General features: G+C 43.8%; 1 protein-coding gene across 1 annotated transcript in view; it reads left to right on the top strand.

The window, feature by feature from the left end:
• Nucleotides 1–589: 589 nt before the first annotated feature.
• The window catches only part of dnajc7 (DnaJ (Hsp40) homolog, subfamily C, member 7), a 74,663-nt gene continuing 56,758 nt past the window's right edge, over nt 590–18,494 (top strand). Inside the window, exon 1 of the mRNA XM_069906840.1 lies at nt 590–707. Within this exon, the coding sequence (XP_069762941.1) occupies nt 637–707 (71 nt within the window). The 5' untranslated portion in view covers nt 590–636. The remainder of the gene's footprint in view (nt 708–18,494) is intronic.

Below are 18,494 nucleotides of genomic sequence, written 5' to 3'. Positions count from 1 at the left end.
CATCAGTGCTCAGCGAGACTGAGCTCGATGGTTCTGCGACTTACTCTGGTCTTTCATTAGGAAGTCCAGGATCCAGTTACAGAAAGGGGTGTTGAGTCCCAGCAAGGACAACTTCTCCACCATCCTCTGGGGAATGATCGCATTAAACGCCGAGCTGAAGTCGATGAACAGCAGCCTGGCGAATGACAGAGTGAAGCGACAAGGCTATAGTATCGGCTGTGGAACGGTATCTTCTCTAGGCAAATTGAAAAGAATCTCTCCCAGCTGGTACACGGCAGTACCAAGCTGGTAGCATCAGTGGCTGCCCACCCCCCCCCCCCCCCGACACCCCTGCTCCCACCACGGGTCCCCTTCTCCTCCCGCCCCACTTCCCCACTCCTCTTGGGCTCTCCCCCTCCCCCCTGGGCACCCCCACTCCCCCAGGGCACCCCACCGCTCCCCATGGGGCTGCCCATCCCCACGGTCCGCATTCTTCATCTGGCCCCTGCTACCAGCGTCCTCCTGCCACCAGAGGTCCTCCCGGCATCAGCACAATCCTACGCGTTTCTCTCCCGCCCCCCACCACCCCCTTAGAGCCGCTCTTGAGCTGCCCCCTCTTTGTTCCGGAACCCGGCGCCCGGCCTCAGGTGTTGGAAAATGGCGGCCGGTGACTGCGATGTGGCGATGGCTCCGGAGCTCAGCGCCATGTCGGAGGCGGACACAGAGCGGTAAGGCTAAGGGGGAGGCGGCTGCCGTCAAATGCCCCAGGAAAGCATGGGGGACGCGCCAGGGGAACGCCCGGCTGCTGGGGCAGCGAGCGTGGGGAGCCAGGCCGCCGGCTGAGCCTCGGCCTGGGGTAGAAGCTGGGCCCCAGCCTGACGGTGTTTCCCCCGAGATGGGGATGGCTGTGGGCCCGGGACGGGCAGCCCGGTCCAGTCGAACTGGAATCAGTCGTGGTTGAAAGGAAAGTCCGAGGTGGCACCAGGACCTGGGCCTTGATCCTGCGAGCTGGGGTTTGAATTTGGTTCAAGTATTCGCTTAAAACCACCCTAAACCATCGGCTGTAACGTGAGGCTTTTCTAATACTTGACATTTGTTTATTTTAAAACTTTTAACACTGCAACTGCCGTGATTTATGTGGTCCCTATTGAACGATAGATGCTCATGGCAATTTAATGAAATATTTATTTGAGAGCTGCGCTAAAGTAGTGAGGTTATAATCTCTATCTCTAATACATTAATCACTGGAATTTGGGGATGGGAAGCAATCTGCTTCTGTCAGTACGCACGTGGGGTTTCACATCACGACGGAAATGGGAACCCTGTCTTCATGAAAGGCTTTCTACTAGCACATCAGATATTAATACACGAGTTGTACTTTTTCTGAGATCAGCATTGTGCAACAGCTAAGTGGTACTGTTTAATTCACAGTTTATTCTGCATTATTATATTCAACCAGTGCGTGTGGTTGAAATATTCCAGGTTTTTATTGAGTCTTTTTTGGGGGAGCAGGGGGGAGACCTATAAAAAGCGACTTCCTCTTTAGGTACAATGTCCGACAGAAAATCACCAATATTATCGACTCTTGTAAAGTTGTATGTTTTATGTTCTTGCAGCTTTACTTCATTGCATGCAAACGCCTTTTTTATTTGAATGTCTTAACAGAATCGTATAACACTTTTCATCGAATTTACAAAATCTAATTGAGCTACTTGAGATGAGAAAACTGGCTGTGGATTAGCCAGTACAACTCTCACCCCTGTTTCAGCATAGTACGGGTTCAGGTTCCAGTGCAGTAACTTGAACTCAAGAATCTAAGTTAACACTTGAGTGGATTTGTGTGGTGTGTTGTACAGTTTACGGTTCAGTCAGAAAGCTCACCTCAAGGGTGCCTGCTTAGCCCACTGCTCTACTCTCTATACCCATCACTTTGGTTAGGTACAATTCAAATGCCATTTACAAATTTGCTGATGATACCACAGTTGTTGGCAGAATCACAGACGACAACGAGGAAGCGTACAGGAGGGAGAAGGACCAGCTAGTTGAGTGGTGCCATAACAACAACCTTGCACTCATTGTTAGGAATACCAAGGAACTGATAAAACACTTCAGGAAAGGGAATTCAGGACAACAAATCCTGGAGCCTCCATGTCGATGCAATCGTCAGCGACGATACTTCATTTGGAGTTTGAGATTTTGTATGTCACCAAAGACTTGCAAATTTCTACAGATGTACCATGTTGCATCACTGTCTGGTATGAAGGTGCCAACGCACAGTACAGGAAGAGGCGGCAGAGAGTTGTAACTCGGCCAGCACCATCATGGGCATGAGTCTTAACTCCATCAAGGACATCTACAAGAGGCAGTATTTCAAGAAAGTCTATCATCAAGGTTCCGCACCACCCAGACCTGCTACCATCAAGAAGGAGGTACAGGAGCCTGAAGACGAAGACTCAACGTTACAAAAACAGCTTCTTCCCCTCTGCCATCAGATTTCTGAATGGACAATGAATTATAGAGATTACCTCACTTTTTCTCTTCTTTTGCACTAATTCATTATTTTTAAAATGTAATTTATAGCAATTTTTGCACCTGTAATTTTGCTGCAAAACAACAGATTTTGAAACGCATGTTCATGAGAGTAAATACTGGATTCAGACATCACAAAACTATCTTATCATAATGCTGCATTTCCTCCTTAACCTCTCTATCGACAGATGATCTGATGCTTTGGGGAAGTTATCCATGTTATTTCATTAAAGGATTTAACGGGGAAGATAGGCAGAAACAGCTGTGGAAGACTAGAAAAACACATTAGAGCGTTGTCATTTTAAAGGGTTCAAATGTTTCTTTTATTATCACATAGTAACACAATAAAAATACAATATACATGATGTACTTCAACTTTTGTCTGCTGTAAGGCAAACAAGTTGCCATGAGCATTGCCTGGTGCCCCTAACAATAAGAGAAAGAAACAAATAAGAGAAAGTCCCTTCAGAGTCACTGAGTGTCCGTGTCCAGTGATGTACTGGAAATTTGGAATGCTTTTCCCAATTCTTCCCTTTATCCTTTCTTAAAACAAAAGAATGTTCATACTGGATATATTTGAAAAGTTTGAGACTGAGAATCTTAAATTTTGGTTGGGCAAGTGTTTTAAAGATTACAAAACTGAGGTCTATTTAAAGAGGAATGTCTGGGTCATTGGGACATGTTCTGGGGAAGGTTCAGCTGGTACAAACTGGACAGGTTATACCTGGACAGGATCAGACAAAAGTGTGTGGGTGTTTTTTAATGGTATGCAGAACAAGGGATTTCAGATTCATTGTCACAGTACATGCATGACCGCACATACAACCCTGAGATTCTTTTTCCTGTGGTAGTGCAAAAAAAAATTGTACACAATATATACATGTAAACAAACTGCAATCTTTGGCTTGGCTTCGCGGACGAAGATTTATGGAGGGGGTAAAAAAGTCCACGTCAGCTGCAGGCTCGTTTGTGGCTGACCAGTCCGATGCGGGACAGGCAGACACGATTGCAGCGGTTGCAAGGGAAAATTGGTTGGTTGGGGTTGGGTGTTGGGTTTTTCCTCCTTTGCCTTTTGTCAGTGAGGTGGGCTCTGCGGTCTTCTTCAAAGGAGGCTGCTGCCCGCCAAACTGTGAGGCGCCAAGATGCACGGTTTGAGGCGTTATCAGCCCACTGGCGGTGGTCAATGTGGCAGGCACCAAGAGATTTCTTTAGGCAGTCCTTGTACCTTTTCTTTGGTGCACCTCTGTCACGGTGGCCAGTGGAGAGCTCGCCATATAATACGATCTTGGGAAGGCGATGGTCCTCCATTCTGGAGACGTGACCCATCCAGCGCAGCTGGATCTTCAGCAGCGTGGACTCGATGCTGTCGACCTCTGCCATCTCGAGTACCTCGACGTTAGGGGTGTGAGCGCTCCAATGGATGTTGAGGATGGAGCGGAGACAACGCTGGTGGAAGCGTTCTAGGAGCCGTAGGTGGTGCCGGTAGAGGACCCATGATTCGGAGCCGAACAGGAGTGTGGGTATGACAACGGCTCTGTATACGCTTATCTTTGTGAGGTTTTTCAGTTGGTTGTTTTTCCAGACTCTTTTGTGTAGTCTTCCAAAGGCGCTATTTGCCTTGGCGAGTCTGTTGTCTATCTCATTGTCGATCCTTGCATCTGATGAAATGGTGCAGCCGAGATAGGTAAACTGGTTGACCGTTTTGAGTTTTGTGTGCCCGATGGAGATGTGGGGGGGCTGGTAGTCATGGTGGGGAGCTGGCTGATGGAGGACCTCAGTTTTCTTCAGGCTGACTTCCAGGCAATACAGAGAGGAAAAAATCAATAAAGAGTCCTTAAATGAGTTCCTGATTGAGTTTATCGTTGAAGAGTCTGATGGAGGGGTAGCAACGCTTCCTGAACCTGGTGGTGTGAGTCTTGTGGCACCTCTACCTCTTTCCAGATGGGAAAAGTGAGAACAGAGCGTGTGCTGGGTGGCATGGATTCTTGATGATTGCTGCTGCTCTCCGACGGCAGCGTTCCCTGTAGATGTTCTCAATAGTGGGGAGGGTTTTGCCTGTGATGTCCTGGGCTGTGTCCACTACCTTTGACAGGGCTTTACACTCAAGGGTATTATTGTCCCTATACCAGACTGTGATGCAGCTGGTCAGCACACTTTCCACCACACCTCTGTAGAAATTTCCCAGGGTTTCCGACATCATGCCAAACTTACGCAAACTCCTGAGGAAGTAGAGGTGCTGACGTGCTTTCTTCATGATGCCATTAGTGTGTTGGGCCCAGGAAAGATCTTCCAAAGTAGTGACTCTCAAGAGCTAATTTGCTCACAATTTCCACCTCTGATTTCCCCAGTGATCACTGGATTGTACACCTCTGGTTTTCCCTTCCTGAAGTCAACAATCAGCACCTTGATTTTGGTAAAATTGGATGCAAGGTGGTTGTTGGTGAACCATTTAGCCAAGTTTTCAAGCTCATTCTTGTATGTGGATTCATCATCCGTTTTTAGTTAACCCACCTCTGCGATATTGTCAGCGAATTTGTAGATGCTCGTGTTTAATGTAAAATGGCAAGAAGAAAGGAGATTGAAGGCAAATAATATAAAGAGTGTAAAGGAATCATGCTTTTCTGGTGAAGAGATTTTGCAGTAAGGTTCATTGCAAATACATGTGGATACTGCTAGTATTATGGAGACATGCCTGCAGGGTGACAAGAATACATCTGTCATGGGGGTAAATTGAATTTACATATCAAATGGTTAAATCAAGTTAACAATAACAGATTTATTGTCAAATGTGATGTACACAGGCATCAAACATCCTGCTGCAGCCAAGCAGGCATTTCATTTAAAAAAAGATGACAATAGCATACATAATTTGAATTAAATAGAGGGAATAAACATTAAAAATACATAATTTTCACAGTTATCCTCGTGCAAGAAAAAAATATGACTATTCAAGAAAAAAATGACTATGCAATCATGCAGACAATCTTTTTGCAGTCCTAGAGTAGTCAAGAGCCTGATTGGAGAAAACTACGAAAATCTGCAGACACCATGATTGAAGTAAAAAGACAATGTTGGAGAAACTCAGCAGGTCAAATGCTGTTCTTTATAAAGATATATAACAAATGTTTCGGGCTTGAGCCCTTCAACAAGGTATGATCAAAACGAAGGCAGGTGCCTGAACAAAATGGTGGAGTGATGGTTGGGGGTGGAGGGGGGGAAAAGCATGATCCCACAGGGCAGGAGGTAATAGGTGGATAAGGGAGGGAGGGCACTTCAGCAAAGGGGGAGGAGTGGATGGCTCTGTGAATGGAGAGAGAAGTGGGTGGAGAGCTGGAGGGAAGAAGACAGATATGGGGAAGAGAAAAAGAACGAGGAGTAGGCGAGCAGAAACCAGAAAAGTTGATGTTAATGCTATCCAGTTGGAGAGTGCCCAGGCGGGAAATTAGGTGTTGCTCCTCCAATTTGTGGGTGGCCTTGGTTTGACAGTACACAATGGACAGACATGTCAGCACGGGAGTGGGGTGCAGAATTGACATGCTTGGCTACTGGGAGATACCTGTCGTTGATGCGGACAGAGTGACGGTGCGAAGCGATCTCCCAGGCTACGCTCAGTCTCTCTGATGTAGAGGCCACAAAGGGAGCACTGGATGCGGTAGATGACAGCTGCAGATTCACAAGTGAAGTGTTGCTTCACTTGGAAGAACTCTTTTGGGCCCAAATGGTGGTAAGGGAGGAGAGGAGGTGTGTGTGTGCAAGAGTGGCACTTCCCTGTGGCCACAGGGGAAGGTGACAAGGAGGTGATTGCTGGGAAGGAATGAGTGCACGAAGGAGTCGCAGAGGGAGCGGACCCTACAGAAGGTGGAAAGGGGAAAATGTGTCTGGTGGTGGGATCGTGTTCTAGGTGATGGCAATTCTGGAGGATAATGTGTTAGATGTGGAGGTTGGTGGGGTGGTAGGTGAGAAAAAAGGGAATCCTGTTTTTGTCTAGGGGCAGAGGGGACCAGGGCAGATGGGTGGGAAATGGAGGAGATACGGGTATGAGCTGAGTTAATTGTGGTAGAGGGGAAGCCACATTTTTGGAAGGAGGAGGACATCTTGGATGATCTGAACTAGGAGACCTTGTCTTGAGAGTAGATATGACGGAGATGGAGGAATTAAGAGTAAGGGGACTGGATGTGAAGAATTGTAGTCGTGAGATTTAGTAGATTTGTTTTTAAAAAATTAACTGTAGAAAGCTTGTCTCCCAAGATGGAAACAGAGATCAAGAAAATGAAGAGTTTCACCAGAGAGGGACCCGAGTGAATTTGAGGTCAGGGTAAAAGTTGACCGCGAAGTCAATAAAGTTGACAAGCTCATCGTTGGTGCATGAGGCAGTACCAATGTACAGAAGTTGTCAATGTAGTGGAGGAGGAGTTGAGGGACCTTCCTGGGTAGGCTTGTTGTATGCAGAAAGGCTATTCCTAGATAGAGTATTATGTAATGTAAAGGAAGAATTAAGTCTTGTTGTAAATGGTCCCTTACTGAATGGTGATCATTACAGGTTATTATGGTCAAAAGGAAAGTGAAATAGTTGAATCAGATTCCTGAACAAAGCAAGATGAAGGGAAATGAATGAAGCTGAAGCCTGGCAATTTCCTAGGACTTGAAATGTGGCATCCCATAATACTAAAGGAAGTGGCACTGGAAAGAGTGAATAAGTTGGTGATTATCTTTAAAAATCCTTTGGATTCTGGAGCAGTTCCTACATTGAAGAGTGTCAAATGTTTACACACAATGAGAGAAAAAGATCATGTTTACTGCAAAAGGTTCAAGGTACTGAACCTTCTATCCAGGATTCTGAAAATGGCAACCTCCAAAAATTAGCACTTTTTCGGTAGATGACATCTGCTCATTAACGGTGGAGTTTGGCACAAACATGACCTGACGTGACTCTAGCTCACCTCCAGTGTATCCGGTCATGTTCCGTGTCACTAATTGGTGGTATCATTACTTTATAAGTACCATACCGATCAAGCATGACCCTTGCTCAACTCACATTGGAATATCCCGTGTCGTTCCGCTACTTTATAAGCGCTTTCAAATCGCCATATACTGATGCCCGTCCAGCGTCGCAACGCTTTCAGTCGCAAGGCTTTCAGTCAGCCTGGCGGTGGCTCAATGCAGGATCAATGAACTGAGAAGGGGGCCATTCCCCTGGTGCTGGTACAGCGGTGGGCAGTGGGGGAGGGAGAGAGACAGCAGCACGGCTTGCCTGGACATGTGAGGGGGGCGAGAGATGGCAGTGTGACTCAGGCGGGCGAGTGAGAAGGGAAAATACAGCAGCATGACTTGGGTATGTGGAGGGGGAGGAGAGAGATGGCACCGCGACTTGGGCAGCTGAGTGAAGAGACAGCAACACAACTCGGGTGGGCTTAAAATTATTCTGAAATCCAGAAAATTCTGAACAATAGCAGGTGTCTGGTCCCAATGATCCCGGATAAAAAGTAGGCATCTGTAATGGATTGAATGTAAGTATTAGCGAATGAGAGGAAAAGGTGCAGGAGATTTTTGGAGGATGCAACTGGTAGAACAGATGAGGAGAATCAGTGGATATAATTATCTGGACTTTCATGAGGACGACTGTGAGATTGTGTGTTGAGTTAAAGCATGCGGCTCTGGAAATGGGGGATATGATAAACTGGTATGATTGAGAATTGGCTGAGTGAAATGTAGGAGTAAACATTCCTCTTTCTTGGAGGTGGACATTGACTGTTGGAGTGCCATGCCTATCCCTGATTGGGGCCCAGCTATTCGTAATACTTAACAATGCTGATTAAACGTACAAATTTCTTGTCACCCAGGGACCGAGGACCATGAAATCCTTAACTTTATTCAATCACGACTGCAATCCTGTATCGGATCTGTTCCTTTATAAACACCAGGTCTTCTGGTAGCACCAGGCCATAACTGCGCTACCATTTAATCATGAGCTGATCATTTTTCCACTCAGCCTTCTGCTGGTCTTCTCTCCATAATCTCTCCATTGCAGATGCCCTGGCTAATCAAAAACCTATCAATCTCTGCCTTAAATTACACCCAAGAACCTGGCCTTCACAATCACCTGTGGGAACAAATTCCACAGATTTTCTACCTTTTGGCTGAAGAAATTCCCACATATTTCTGTTGTAAATGGACGCTTTTTAATCCTGTTGGGCCTTCTTGTCCCAGACTCTTCCACCATGGGAAACAACCTTTCTACATCTACTCTGTCCATTCCTTTCAACATTGGAAATATTTAAATGAGACTCCCCTCCCTATTCTCCTAAATTCCAACAAATACAGGCCAAGAACTGTCAAACACTCCTCATCTAATAACCCTTTCATTCCCAGAATCATCTTCGCGAACTTCCTCTGAACATTCTCCAGCTTCAGCACAACTTAAGTGAGGAACCCAAAATTGCTCATAATACTCCGTGAGGTCTCACCAGTGCCTTTCAAAGCCTCAACATCACATCCCTGCTCTTGTATTCTATTCATCTTGAAATGCCTTCTTCACTACTGACTCAACATGCAAATTTACCTTCAGACTATCCTGTTTGAGGTCTCTTTACATCTGGGTATTTTCAATTTTCTCCCCATTTAAAGGTACCTAGTCAGCCACAGTGGTGACATTTTTCCATTCGAATATTTCCTCCTTTTTGGTGTGTATTTATCTCTCACATTCCCATTTATTGCAGAAACTCCATACATTGCAGCTCTGTGATCTCACCTACTGATGCATCCTTCCAATCTTCTTTGGCCAGTTCTCCTCCTACGCCACTGTAATTCCCTTTACTCCACTGAAATACTGACACATCTGATTTTATTTTCTCCTTGTTAAATTTCAAATTGAACTCAATCACATTGTGATCACTGCCCCTAATGGTTCCTTTACTCTAAACTCTCTCACCACCTTTGGTGCATTACACAGTGCCCAATCCAGTTCAGCAAATCCCCTTGTGGGCTCATCATTAAGCTGCTCTAAAAAGCCATCTTGTAGGCTTTCTACAACATCTCTCTTGAGATTCAATCCCAACCTGCTTTTACCAATCTACCTGCATGTTAAAATCCCCTATGGCTACCAGAACATTGCCCTTCTGACACGCCTTTTCTATCTGCTGTTGCAATTTATTATCCATATCATGGCTACTGTTTGGAGGTCTTTTTAGTGTCTTTTTACCCTTGCCATTTCTTAACTCAATCCACAATGATTCACATCTTCTGATCCTATGTCATCTCCTTTTCATGATTTGATGTTGTTCCTTACCAACAGAGTCTCTGCCCCCTCTGCTTACCTGCTTATCTTTCGATACACTATGCATCCTTGGACATTCAGTTCCCAGTGATACCCATCCTTTAGCCAGGACTCAGTGATGTCCAGAACTTCATACCTGCCTATGTGTAGCTGTACTACAAGATCATTCACTTTATTACATAATTTAAATAGAAAACTGTATTCTTCCAACTCTCGCTGGCTACTAGGCAGGCTTATGGTAAGATTAGTGCTTCATCTGTGACAATTATAGTCGATCCTTTGTGCAATGAGGAATTTTTCTCCTTAAGGCAACTCACCTGGCTTGTGAAGACCATTATTATTAGCAGGTTGCTTGGAATTTGTGCAACCAATAGGCTCTCTGAAAGAGATGTCTGTTTAGTGATATGCTGTTGTCCTTTCTCAGTCTCTCTTTAGCATTTATCAATTTTTTTTAATTTTAAATGTTTCTTGATATTTTTATCTTTTGTGCTATCATATGCTCCAGCAACTCTCCAGAGAAATGTTCTCTCCCTTTGGTAATTTATGATGGTCTTAAATTTGTACCTTTCCAATTCACCAACATAGGAAATTAATTTTTCTTCATTTATTTCAAACCTCAAGATCGTACCTGGAAGTAGAGAAAGATAATAGAGTCATAAAGTTATACGGCATTGAAACTCCCCAGACTTTAATGTTTAAAAGAGACTGGTGTAGAGGTGGTAAAAAGTTAGGTGTTTGAGAAGATTCAGTATGTCTCCAAAAACTTCCAAAAACATTTACAGGTGTACTGTGGAGAGCATTCTTGCTGGTTGCATCACTGCCTGGTATGGAGGTGCCAAATCTCAGGACAAGAATAAACTCCAGAGGGTTGTTAACTCAGCCTGTGACGTCACAAGCACCAGTCTTCACTCCATCGAGGACGTCTACATGAGGCGGTGTCTTTAAAAAAAAAAAGCAGCCTCTAACCTCACCACCCAGGCTGTGCCCTCTTCACTCTGCTACCATCGAGAAAATGGTACAGGAGTCTAAAGACGAGCACTCAGTGGCACAAGGACAGCTTCTTCCCGCTGCCATCAGATTCCTGAATAATCAATGAACCAAAGACACTGCCTTACTTTTCGTACACTATTATATTTATTTTTTAAAGTAATGTGAGATGCTGCTGTAAAAGACAAATTAGGTACAAGTGTGTATTGGGAATTACCCACAAACATGGCCATTAATTTATTAAGCAATTCCTTGTCATTCTCAGCCTTTGTTATTTTGGAATGCTGTTCACACTACTGAAATGTCCTACTCATGGGGTAGAGATGAAATGGAGATAAATACAGTAAATTACATCATTATTCCTAAAGCTTAAGGAGTCAATGGTGGGAGGAATTCATTCAGTGCTTCAGGTCTTCATTTTAATTGATTAGATGCATGAAATTTTTATGCTTGGATTATAATACAGATGTTCTTAGATAATTGATTTGAAGTGCAAAGTTATGTTGCTTAATAATTACCGAGTTGAGACCAACATACAATTTTTCAGTTCTGAAAATTCTTTCCAAATTGCTCCACTGGTAAATTTTTATTTTTGGATTTTGTGAATACCTCCAACTGCTGTGTTTGGTTAGCTCATAACTCAATGGAGAACTGAGTCATCGAGTTCAGGTGATACTTCAGATTGATCCCTGTTTTTATTTGGCAATCTTGGTATTGGATGTGAAAGGCAGAGGAGCTTTCAGATTCCACTTTTGGATGCTGTTCATTTACCCTTATTGATCATCAAGTTTGTCTGTGTGAGACAAAGCAATTGACACTTTATTGAAACACCTTCTGATTTAAAAAGGAGCACAGCCAACCAGGCCAATGGAATATCATAATCTTATATGAAAAGGTATTAGCTAATAAATCTATTTTCCCTTTCACCACTTTTGAATGATTCTGTCTGTGGGCTATAATTGTATGACTAATCTCATCTCTTTGAGAATCAAAGTGCCTATGCATTGCTGTTCAGTCAAGTCCAACAAATAATCCCATTGGTAACACGGGACAACAAAGGTCTTGCTTCCTGAACACTTTTGGGTGTATTTTATGGATTTTGGGCAGTTGAACACAAAAATCATTGTAAAATTCTCCTATCATGTACTTTTTTTTTAAGATATAACCTATTTTTGTGATTTCCTGTCATATTTTAAAATACAAAACCATGAAGTGCAATGTGTTATTGAAAATTTATTTTTTCATTCACACTGGGACTTCTTCCCTGCTGGTTTTGGTGCAGTCAGTGATGAACATGGTGAAAGGTTTCACCAGGACATTGCGACTATGGAAAAGTGGTATCAGGGCAACTGGAATCCATCAACAGGACCTTCAGACTTTCTAGTCTGTGCCAAACTATTATTCTGCTTAGTCCCACAGACCTGAAGCCCAACCATAGCCCTCCGTTGTTGAACACTGACATGAGGGGCATCAGATGCTGAGTACAAATGAAAATCAGCGGCAAACATTTTTAAGTCATTTGAACTAACGCAATGTGCCAGGATCGTTATGTGATTAAACATGCTAAATTCAATAAAAGTTAAATAATGTTTCTTCAACTTCCTACATGACACAGCACATAATCCACTTTTTTTTCAGGAAACAAACCTTTTGGGAAAAAAATAGTTGTCCAGTGTAATCATTGATTGGTAAAATGTATTAGTGTCAGGATCATTTTAGAAATTAACCCTGTGAAGTTGGACTGGATTAGTCAGCATTTCCTACAGCTGATCTGTTGCGTGAGTGCATTGGCATGAAGCTATGTGTTCACACCAGGAATGATTTGTGAACATGGAGATTGTAATTCAAGTTACTGGAGCTTTCTTTGATTTTCAGAAAAGCTCTGGAGTCAGAGAGATGGAGTACATAGGCCACCATCTGTGCAGAACAACAAACACCCATTTACTCTAATTCTATGTTAATCATGGGACCATAGACCATTACAGTACAGAAACAGAACCTTCAGCCCTTCTAGTCTGTGTCAAACTATTATTCTCCCTAGTACCACTGACCTGCACCCCATATGCCTCCTATCCATGTACCTGTCCAAATTCTTCTTAAATGTTAAAATTGAGCCCATATTCACCACTTCAGCTGGCAGCTCGTTCCACACTCCCACCACTCTCTGTGGAAAAAGTTCTCCCTAATGTTTCCCCTAAACTATTCCCCTTTCACCCTTAACACGTTCTCTGGTTTGTATCTCACCTACCCTCAGTGCAAAAAGCCTACTTGCATTTACTCAGTCTATACCCCTCATAATTTTAAATACTTTTATTAAATCTCCCCTAATTCTTCTACACTCCAGGGAATAAAGTCCTAACCTGTTGAACTTGAGTTTAACTCAGTTCCTGAAGTCCCGACAACATCCTTATAAATTTTCTCTGCACTCTTTCAATCGTATTTGATATCTTTCCTGTAGTTAGGTGATCAAGCTGCATTCAATCAATGTTCCCTCTAATTTTTAGTAGTCCGTGTGTGCAAAAATCTTACCTTGTGCAATTTTTTTCCTGTGATTAAAAGTCTGTGTGCACTGAATGCTTGTGCAAATGTAAACTTGAAATTGTTTCAAGATCATTTTAGTGCAGCCTATCTCTCATGGCTAATTAACCTGTGTTGTCATGTTTTACTATAACTATGATTGCATTCTATGAAGTAACATACTTAGTTAAGAGTTTATTCTATACTTGAAACTACTTTGTTCAGTTTTTTGTTCCATTAAATAAAACATCAATGACTATTTCTAAGTGGGTGCTGCCACCCACACTCTCCCCACCCCCATGGGCGGTGGAAAGATCCAAGGGAGTGGTTGGCGCAGTGAGGAAAAAGATGGCGCTCTGAACCTTCAATCTTGTTATTATTCAGTCTGCCACAAAGTTTAATGAAGAAGCCAGTGCAGTAATTTTCTGGCCACACTCTGGGTAGGTGTAATTAGCAAAATAAATGGCAACAAGGTATTCTCTCAAGAGCTGGTCTTAGTGGCTGCCATGTTGTACTGGCGTCATTACCCAGCTCAGCACCATACTTGGGATATGGAGGCCAAGGGGGAGTGGGAGCCTGGAAATGTTTGGGAACTACCCATTTAAACAAAATAATATCAATAACACCTGCCAACTACCTAGTTAACAGAAGCAGTTAGCTAAGAGATGATTTTCAATAAATAAAATTATTAGTTACTACATTATTTTAGGTAACTAACCTTTTGTGCACTCATTAATTCCCTTCGTGAGCTGGTTGCAAAACACATTTACGTGTGCACATTCGCACATAATAGTCCAAATTTGGCCTCACCAAGATCTTACAAAGATCCTCAGTGCCCTACCATTTACCATGCAGGTCCTTTCTTAGTTGGACCTTCCAAAATGCAACACCTCACACTTCTCCGCATTAAATTCCATCTGCCATTTTTCGGCCTATTTTTGCAGGTTTTTGATTTAGTCGGTAGAAGAGAAATACGGAAGGAACCGACTAAACACCTTCACAGGGAAGGAGCCCATAAATTTTGAGCAGAGTGCTAAGGGGACCATAGCCAAAAAAAGGGTTGAGAATGGTTGCTGTAGAGGAATGTGGGAGGAATTATCATATTGGCATCAGGCCTGTCGAAAACTGTGGTGCTGACTGGATAAAACTGCAATCTCCCAGTTACATGCCTATTGCCTCTTGGGCATGACTGTTTCCCTATTGCTTCTGTCTATCACCCCCTCTGCCTCCCAAATGGCCTTGCTGATAGTTTTATCTGCACAGAAGTAAAAGCAGCATGCAATAGACAGAACCATGCAATCTCACAACCAATGGATTAGTTCAAAGTTCTGTTCCGCCTCATTATGAATATTAGAGAGTTATTAAACAGCTGAGAACATCACCACCTTCAGTGATGGCAGACCCCAGCATGTAAGCAGTTAAAGAGAAGGCAGGACCATTCATGAGAATATAAGAAACAGGAGCAGGAGTCAGCCGTCTGGCCCGTCGAGCCTGCTCTGCCATCCAATGTGATCATGCCTGATCTGATGATTGGCTCATCTCCACCGACCTGCCTTTTCCCCGTATCCCATAACTCCCCTACTAGGTAAAAATCTAGCCAACTTTGTCTTAACTATATTTACTGAGGAGCCTCCACTGCTTCAAAGGGCAGCAAATTCCAGAGATTCATAATTTTATGTTTCCCTCTCGTACTTCTAAATTCCAGCGAGTACAGCCCCAGATGACTCAATCTCGCCTCATAGGCTAACTCTCTCATCTCTGAAATCAACCTGGTGAACCTCCTCTGCACCGCCTCAAAAGCCAATACATCCTTCCTCAAGTAAGGAGACCAGAACTGCATGCAGTTCTCCAGATACGGCCTCACCAGGACCTTGTAAAGTTGCAGCATAACCTCCCTGCTCCTAAATTCAATCCTCCAGCAATGAAGGCCAACATTCCATTTGTCCTCTTGACAGCCTGCTGCACCTGCAAAACAACCTTTTGCAATTAATGTACAAGCACTCCCAAGTCCTGCATGGCAGCGTGCTGCAACCATTTAAATAATACTCTGATCTTCCATTTTTCCTTCCAAAGTGGATGACCTCACATTTGTCAGCATTGAACTCCATCTGCCAGACCTTTACCCACTCACTTAACCTATCCATATCTCTTTGCAAAATCTCCATATCCTCTGTACCGTTTGGTTTTCCACTCAGTTTCGTGTCATCAGCAAACTTAGATACACTACACTCTGTCTCTTCTTCCAGATCATTTCTGTACATCGTGAACAGTGGCGAACCCAGCACCAACCTCTGTGGAACCCCACTCACCACTGATCGCAAAGCAGAAAAACAACCAAGTATCCCAACTCTCTGCTTTCTATTAATTAACTAATCCTCTATCCATGCAAATACATCACCTCCAACTCTGCATCCTTCTGTACAATCCATGCTGCATCTGCCTGATGGATCCATTTCGCTCCAGATCCATCACTATTTCTTCTTTAATCATTTTCTTGAAGCATTTTCCCAACTACAGGTTTTAAACTAACTGGAATATAATTCCCTGCCTTTTGCCCACATCCTTTTTTGAATATTGGCGTGACATTTGCTGTTTTCCAATCCATCGAGACCTGCCCAGAGTTCAGAGAATTTTTGTAAATTATCACCAAAGCCTCGACTATTACTTCTGCCATTTCTTACAGTACCCTGGCACCCATTCTATCAGGTCCAATGGACTTTTCTATATTTAGACCCACAAGTTTTCTGAACACTACCTCTTTAGTGATGGCTATTACATCCAGGTCCTCACCTCTCATCCCATCCATAATATCTGTCTTTGGCGTGTTCGACGTGTCCTCGACCGTGAATACCGACACAAAATAGTCATTCAAATCCTCAGCCATGACCTCATTACCCAATATCAATTCCCCCTTCTCATCTTCCAAGGGACCAACTTTAACTTTAGCCACCCTTTTCCAATTTATATAATTATAAAAATATTTACTCTGTTTTTGTTTTGTGCTAATCTTTACTCATAGTCCTACCTTCCTCCTCTTTATTGCCCACTTCATGGTTCTTTGTTGCTTTTTAAAGTTTCCCATTCTTCTAGTTTCTCTTGGTGACTTTGTATGCACGAGCATTTAGTTTGATGCCTTCCTTTATTTCCTTGGGTATCCAAGGTTGGCTGTCCCCAGCCTTACTGTCCTTGCTTTTAACTGGAATATACTTTTGTTCAGGAGCATGAAAAATCTTTTTGCAAGTCTTCCACTGTTCCTCAACCATTCCTCCATATTAGTCTTCATTCCCAGTCTATCCTGGCCAACTCCTCCCTTATCCCCTTGTAGTTTCCCTTCTTTAGGCATAATATGCTGGTTTCAGGCCGACCTATTGTACCCTCCATTTGTATGAGAAAATCGATCCTACTGTGATCACTCTTTCCAAGAGGATCCCTAACTACAAGATCGCTAATTTTACCTGTCTCATTGCACAGGACCAGATCTAAGGTGGCATGTTCCCCTGTAGATTCAGTAACATGCTGTTTAAGAAAGCTGTCACGTATGCATTCTATGAAGTCCTCAAGTTGTGCATGTTAAAGTCCCCCATGATAACTTGTTGCATCTGATATTTCTGGTTTATTGCCTGTGCCAATGTGATGTTATTATTGGGTGGCCGAGAGACAACTCCCACCAGTGATTTCTTTTTTCCCTTTACTATTCCCTAATCTATACAGAAATGGATTCAGCATTTTGCTCCTTAGATGATGCATCATCTCTCACTATTGCCCTGATCTCATCTTTAACTAAGAGTGCTACCCCACCATCCTTCTCTTCCTGCCTGTCCTTTCTTATTACCTGATATCCTTGGACATTTAATTCCCAATCCTTCCACCCTGTAACCATGTTTCTGTAATGGTCATTTGTACTGATTTGTGCCACAAGTTTGCTGACTTGTTTCGAATACTGTGGCCATTCAGATAAAGTCCCTTTAGGGCCTATCTCACTGGCCTGGAGACTAGGTGGAGACCTGCTGACGACTTGAGTCTCCGCTGGTTGCAGAGACTAGCTGGGTCTCCGGGGAGTCACCACAAAATCGAACATGTTCAATTTTTCTGGAGACTTTTTACAGTCTCCAGTCGGTCTCCACGATGTCTCCATCAGTCGTGGCGACTAATGTTGTCCGCGACTGGGGAGACGTCTCTGTGGCGCCGCCGGGACCTCTCCACGACGTCGCCGCGACCTGCTGGAGACCAAGGAGACTGAGGAGAGGTTGTGGCAACGCCGCGGAGACGTCTCCCCAGTCGCGGACAACATTAGTCGCCGCGACTGATCAGTCACGGTAGTCGCGGCGACGCCTCCACCAGTGAGATACTACCTTTTATTTTTTATACTCATTGTTCTTTTAAAATCTGGTCATCTTTGCCTCTTGTACTGGACTTTTTTTCCACTCTACTTTTACTTTTCTCTTTTTTGCTTTTATTTTATCCATCCCACTTCAGTCTTTTAAACTTCCCCCCCCCCAGCTATTTAGTTTAAAGCCCTGTCCTCAGTCCTAGTTATGCAATTTGCTACGATCCAGGTCCCATCACAGTTCAGATGAGCCCATCCCCTTTGAACACTTGCTTTCTTCCCCAATAGTGGTGCCAATTTCTCATGAATTGGAACCCACTTCTCCCACACCAATGCTTAAGCCATGCATTTTACTCTCTAATCTTCTAGACCCCATGGCAATTTGTATGTGGCTCAGGTAATAATCCAGAGATTACCACCTTTTTGGTTCTGCCTTTTAATTTGGTCCATAGCTCCTCGAATTCCTTTAGAACCTCTTTCCTGGTCCCACCTATGTCGTTGGTACCCACATGGACCTCAACATCTGGATTGTTCCCCTCCTATTACAAATTCCTCTTCAGGTCAGATAAGATGTCCTGAACTCGGACACCAGGCAGGTGACACAGCCTTCAAGATGCTCTGTCCCTGCGACAGAGAACTTTGTTCCCTAAACAAAACTATCCACACTTACCACTACATTTCTCTTCCCTCTCTCCCCCACCACCTCCCACTGAATGGCTACGTGAACCATAGTACCATAGTTAGTTGATCACAGAAAAAGGCAGCGCTGCCGCTGGTGTGAACCCATGGGCAGCAGAGTCACAGCGCTCTCGCAGGGTCCGACTGCTGTCAGCTCCATTCAGGCTTTAAACGGCCTGTAAAAGGAGCCAGGAGTGATTTTAT

The sequence above is a fragment of the Narcine bancroftii genome, chromosome 12 (genome assembly GCF_036971445.1).
Source record: "Narcine bancroftii isolate sNarBan1 chromosome 12, sNarBan1.hap1, whole genome shotgun sequence".
In the NCBI taxonomy this organism is placed as follows: Eukaryota; Metazoa; Chordata; class Chondrichthyes; order Torpediniformes; family Narcinidae; genus Narcine; species Narcine bancroftii.
Note: the sequence above shows the minus strand (reverse complement) of the source record. Positions and strands in the feature narration are given on the sequence as shown.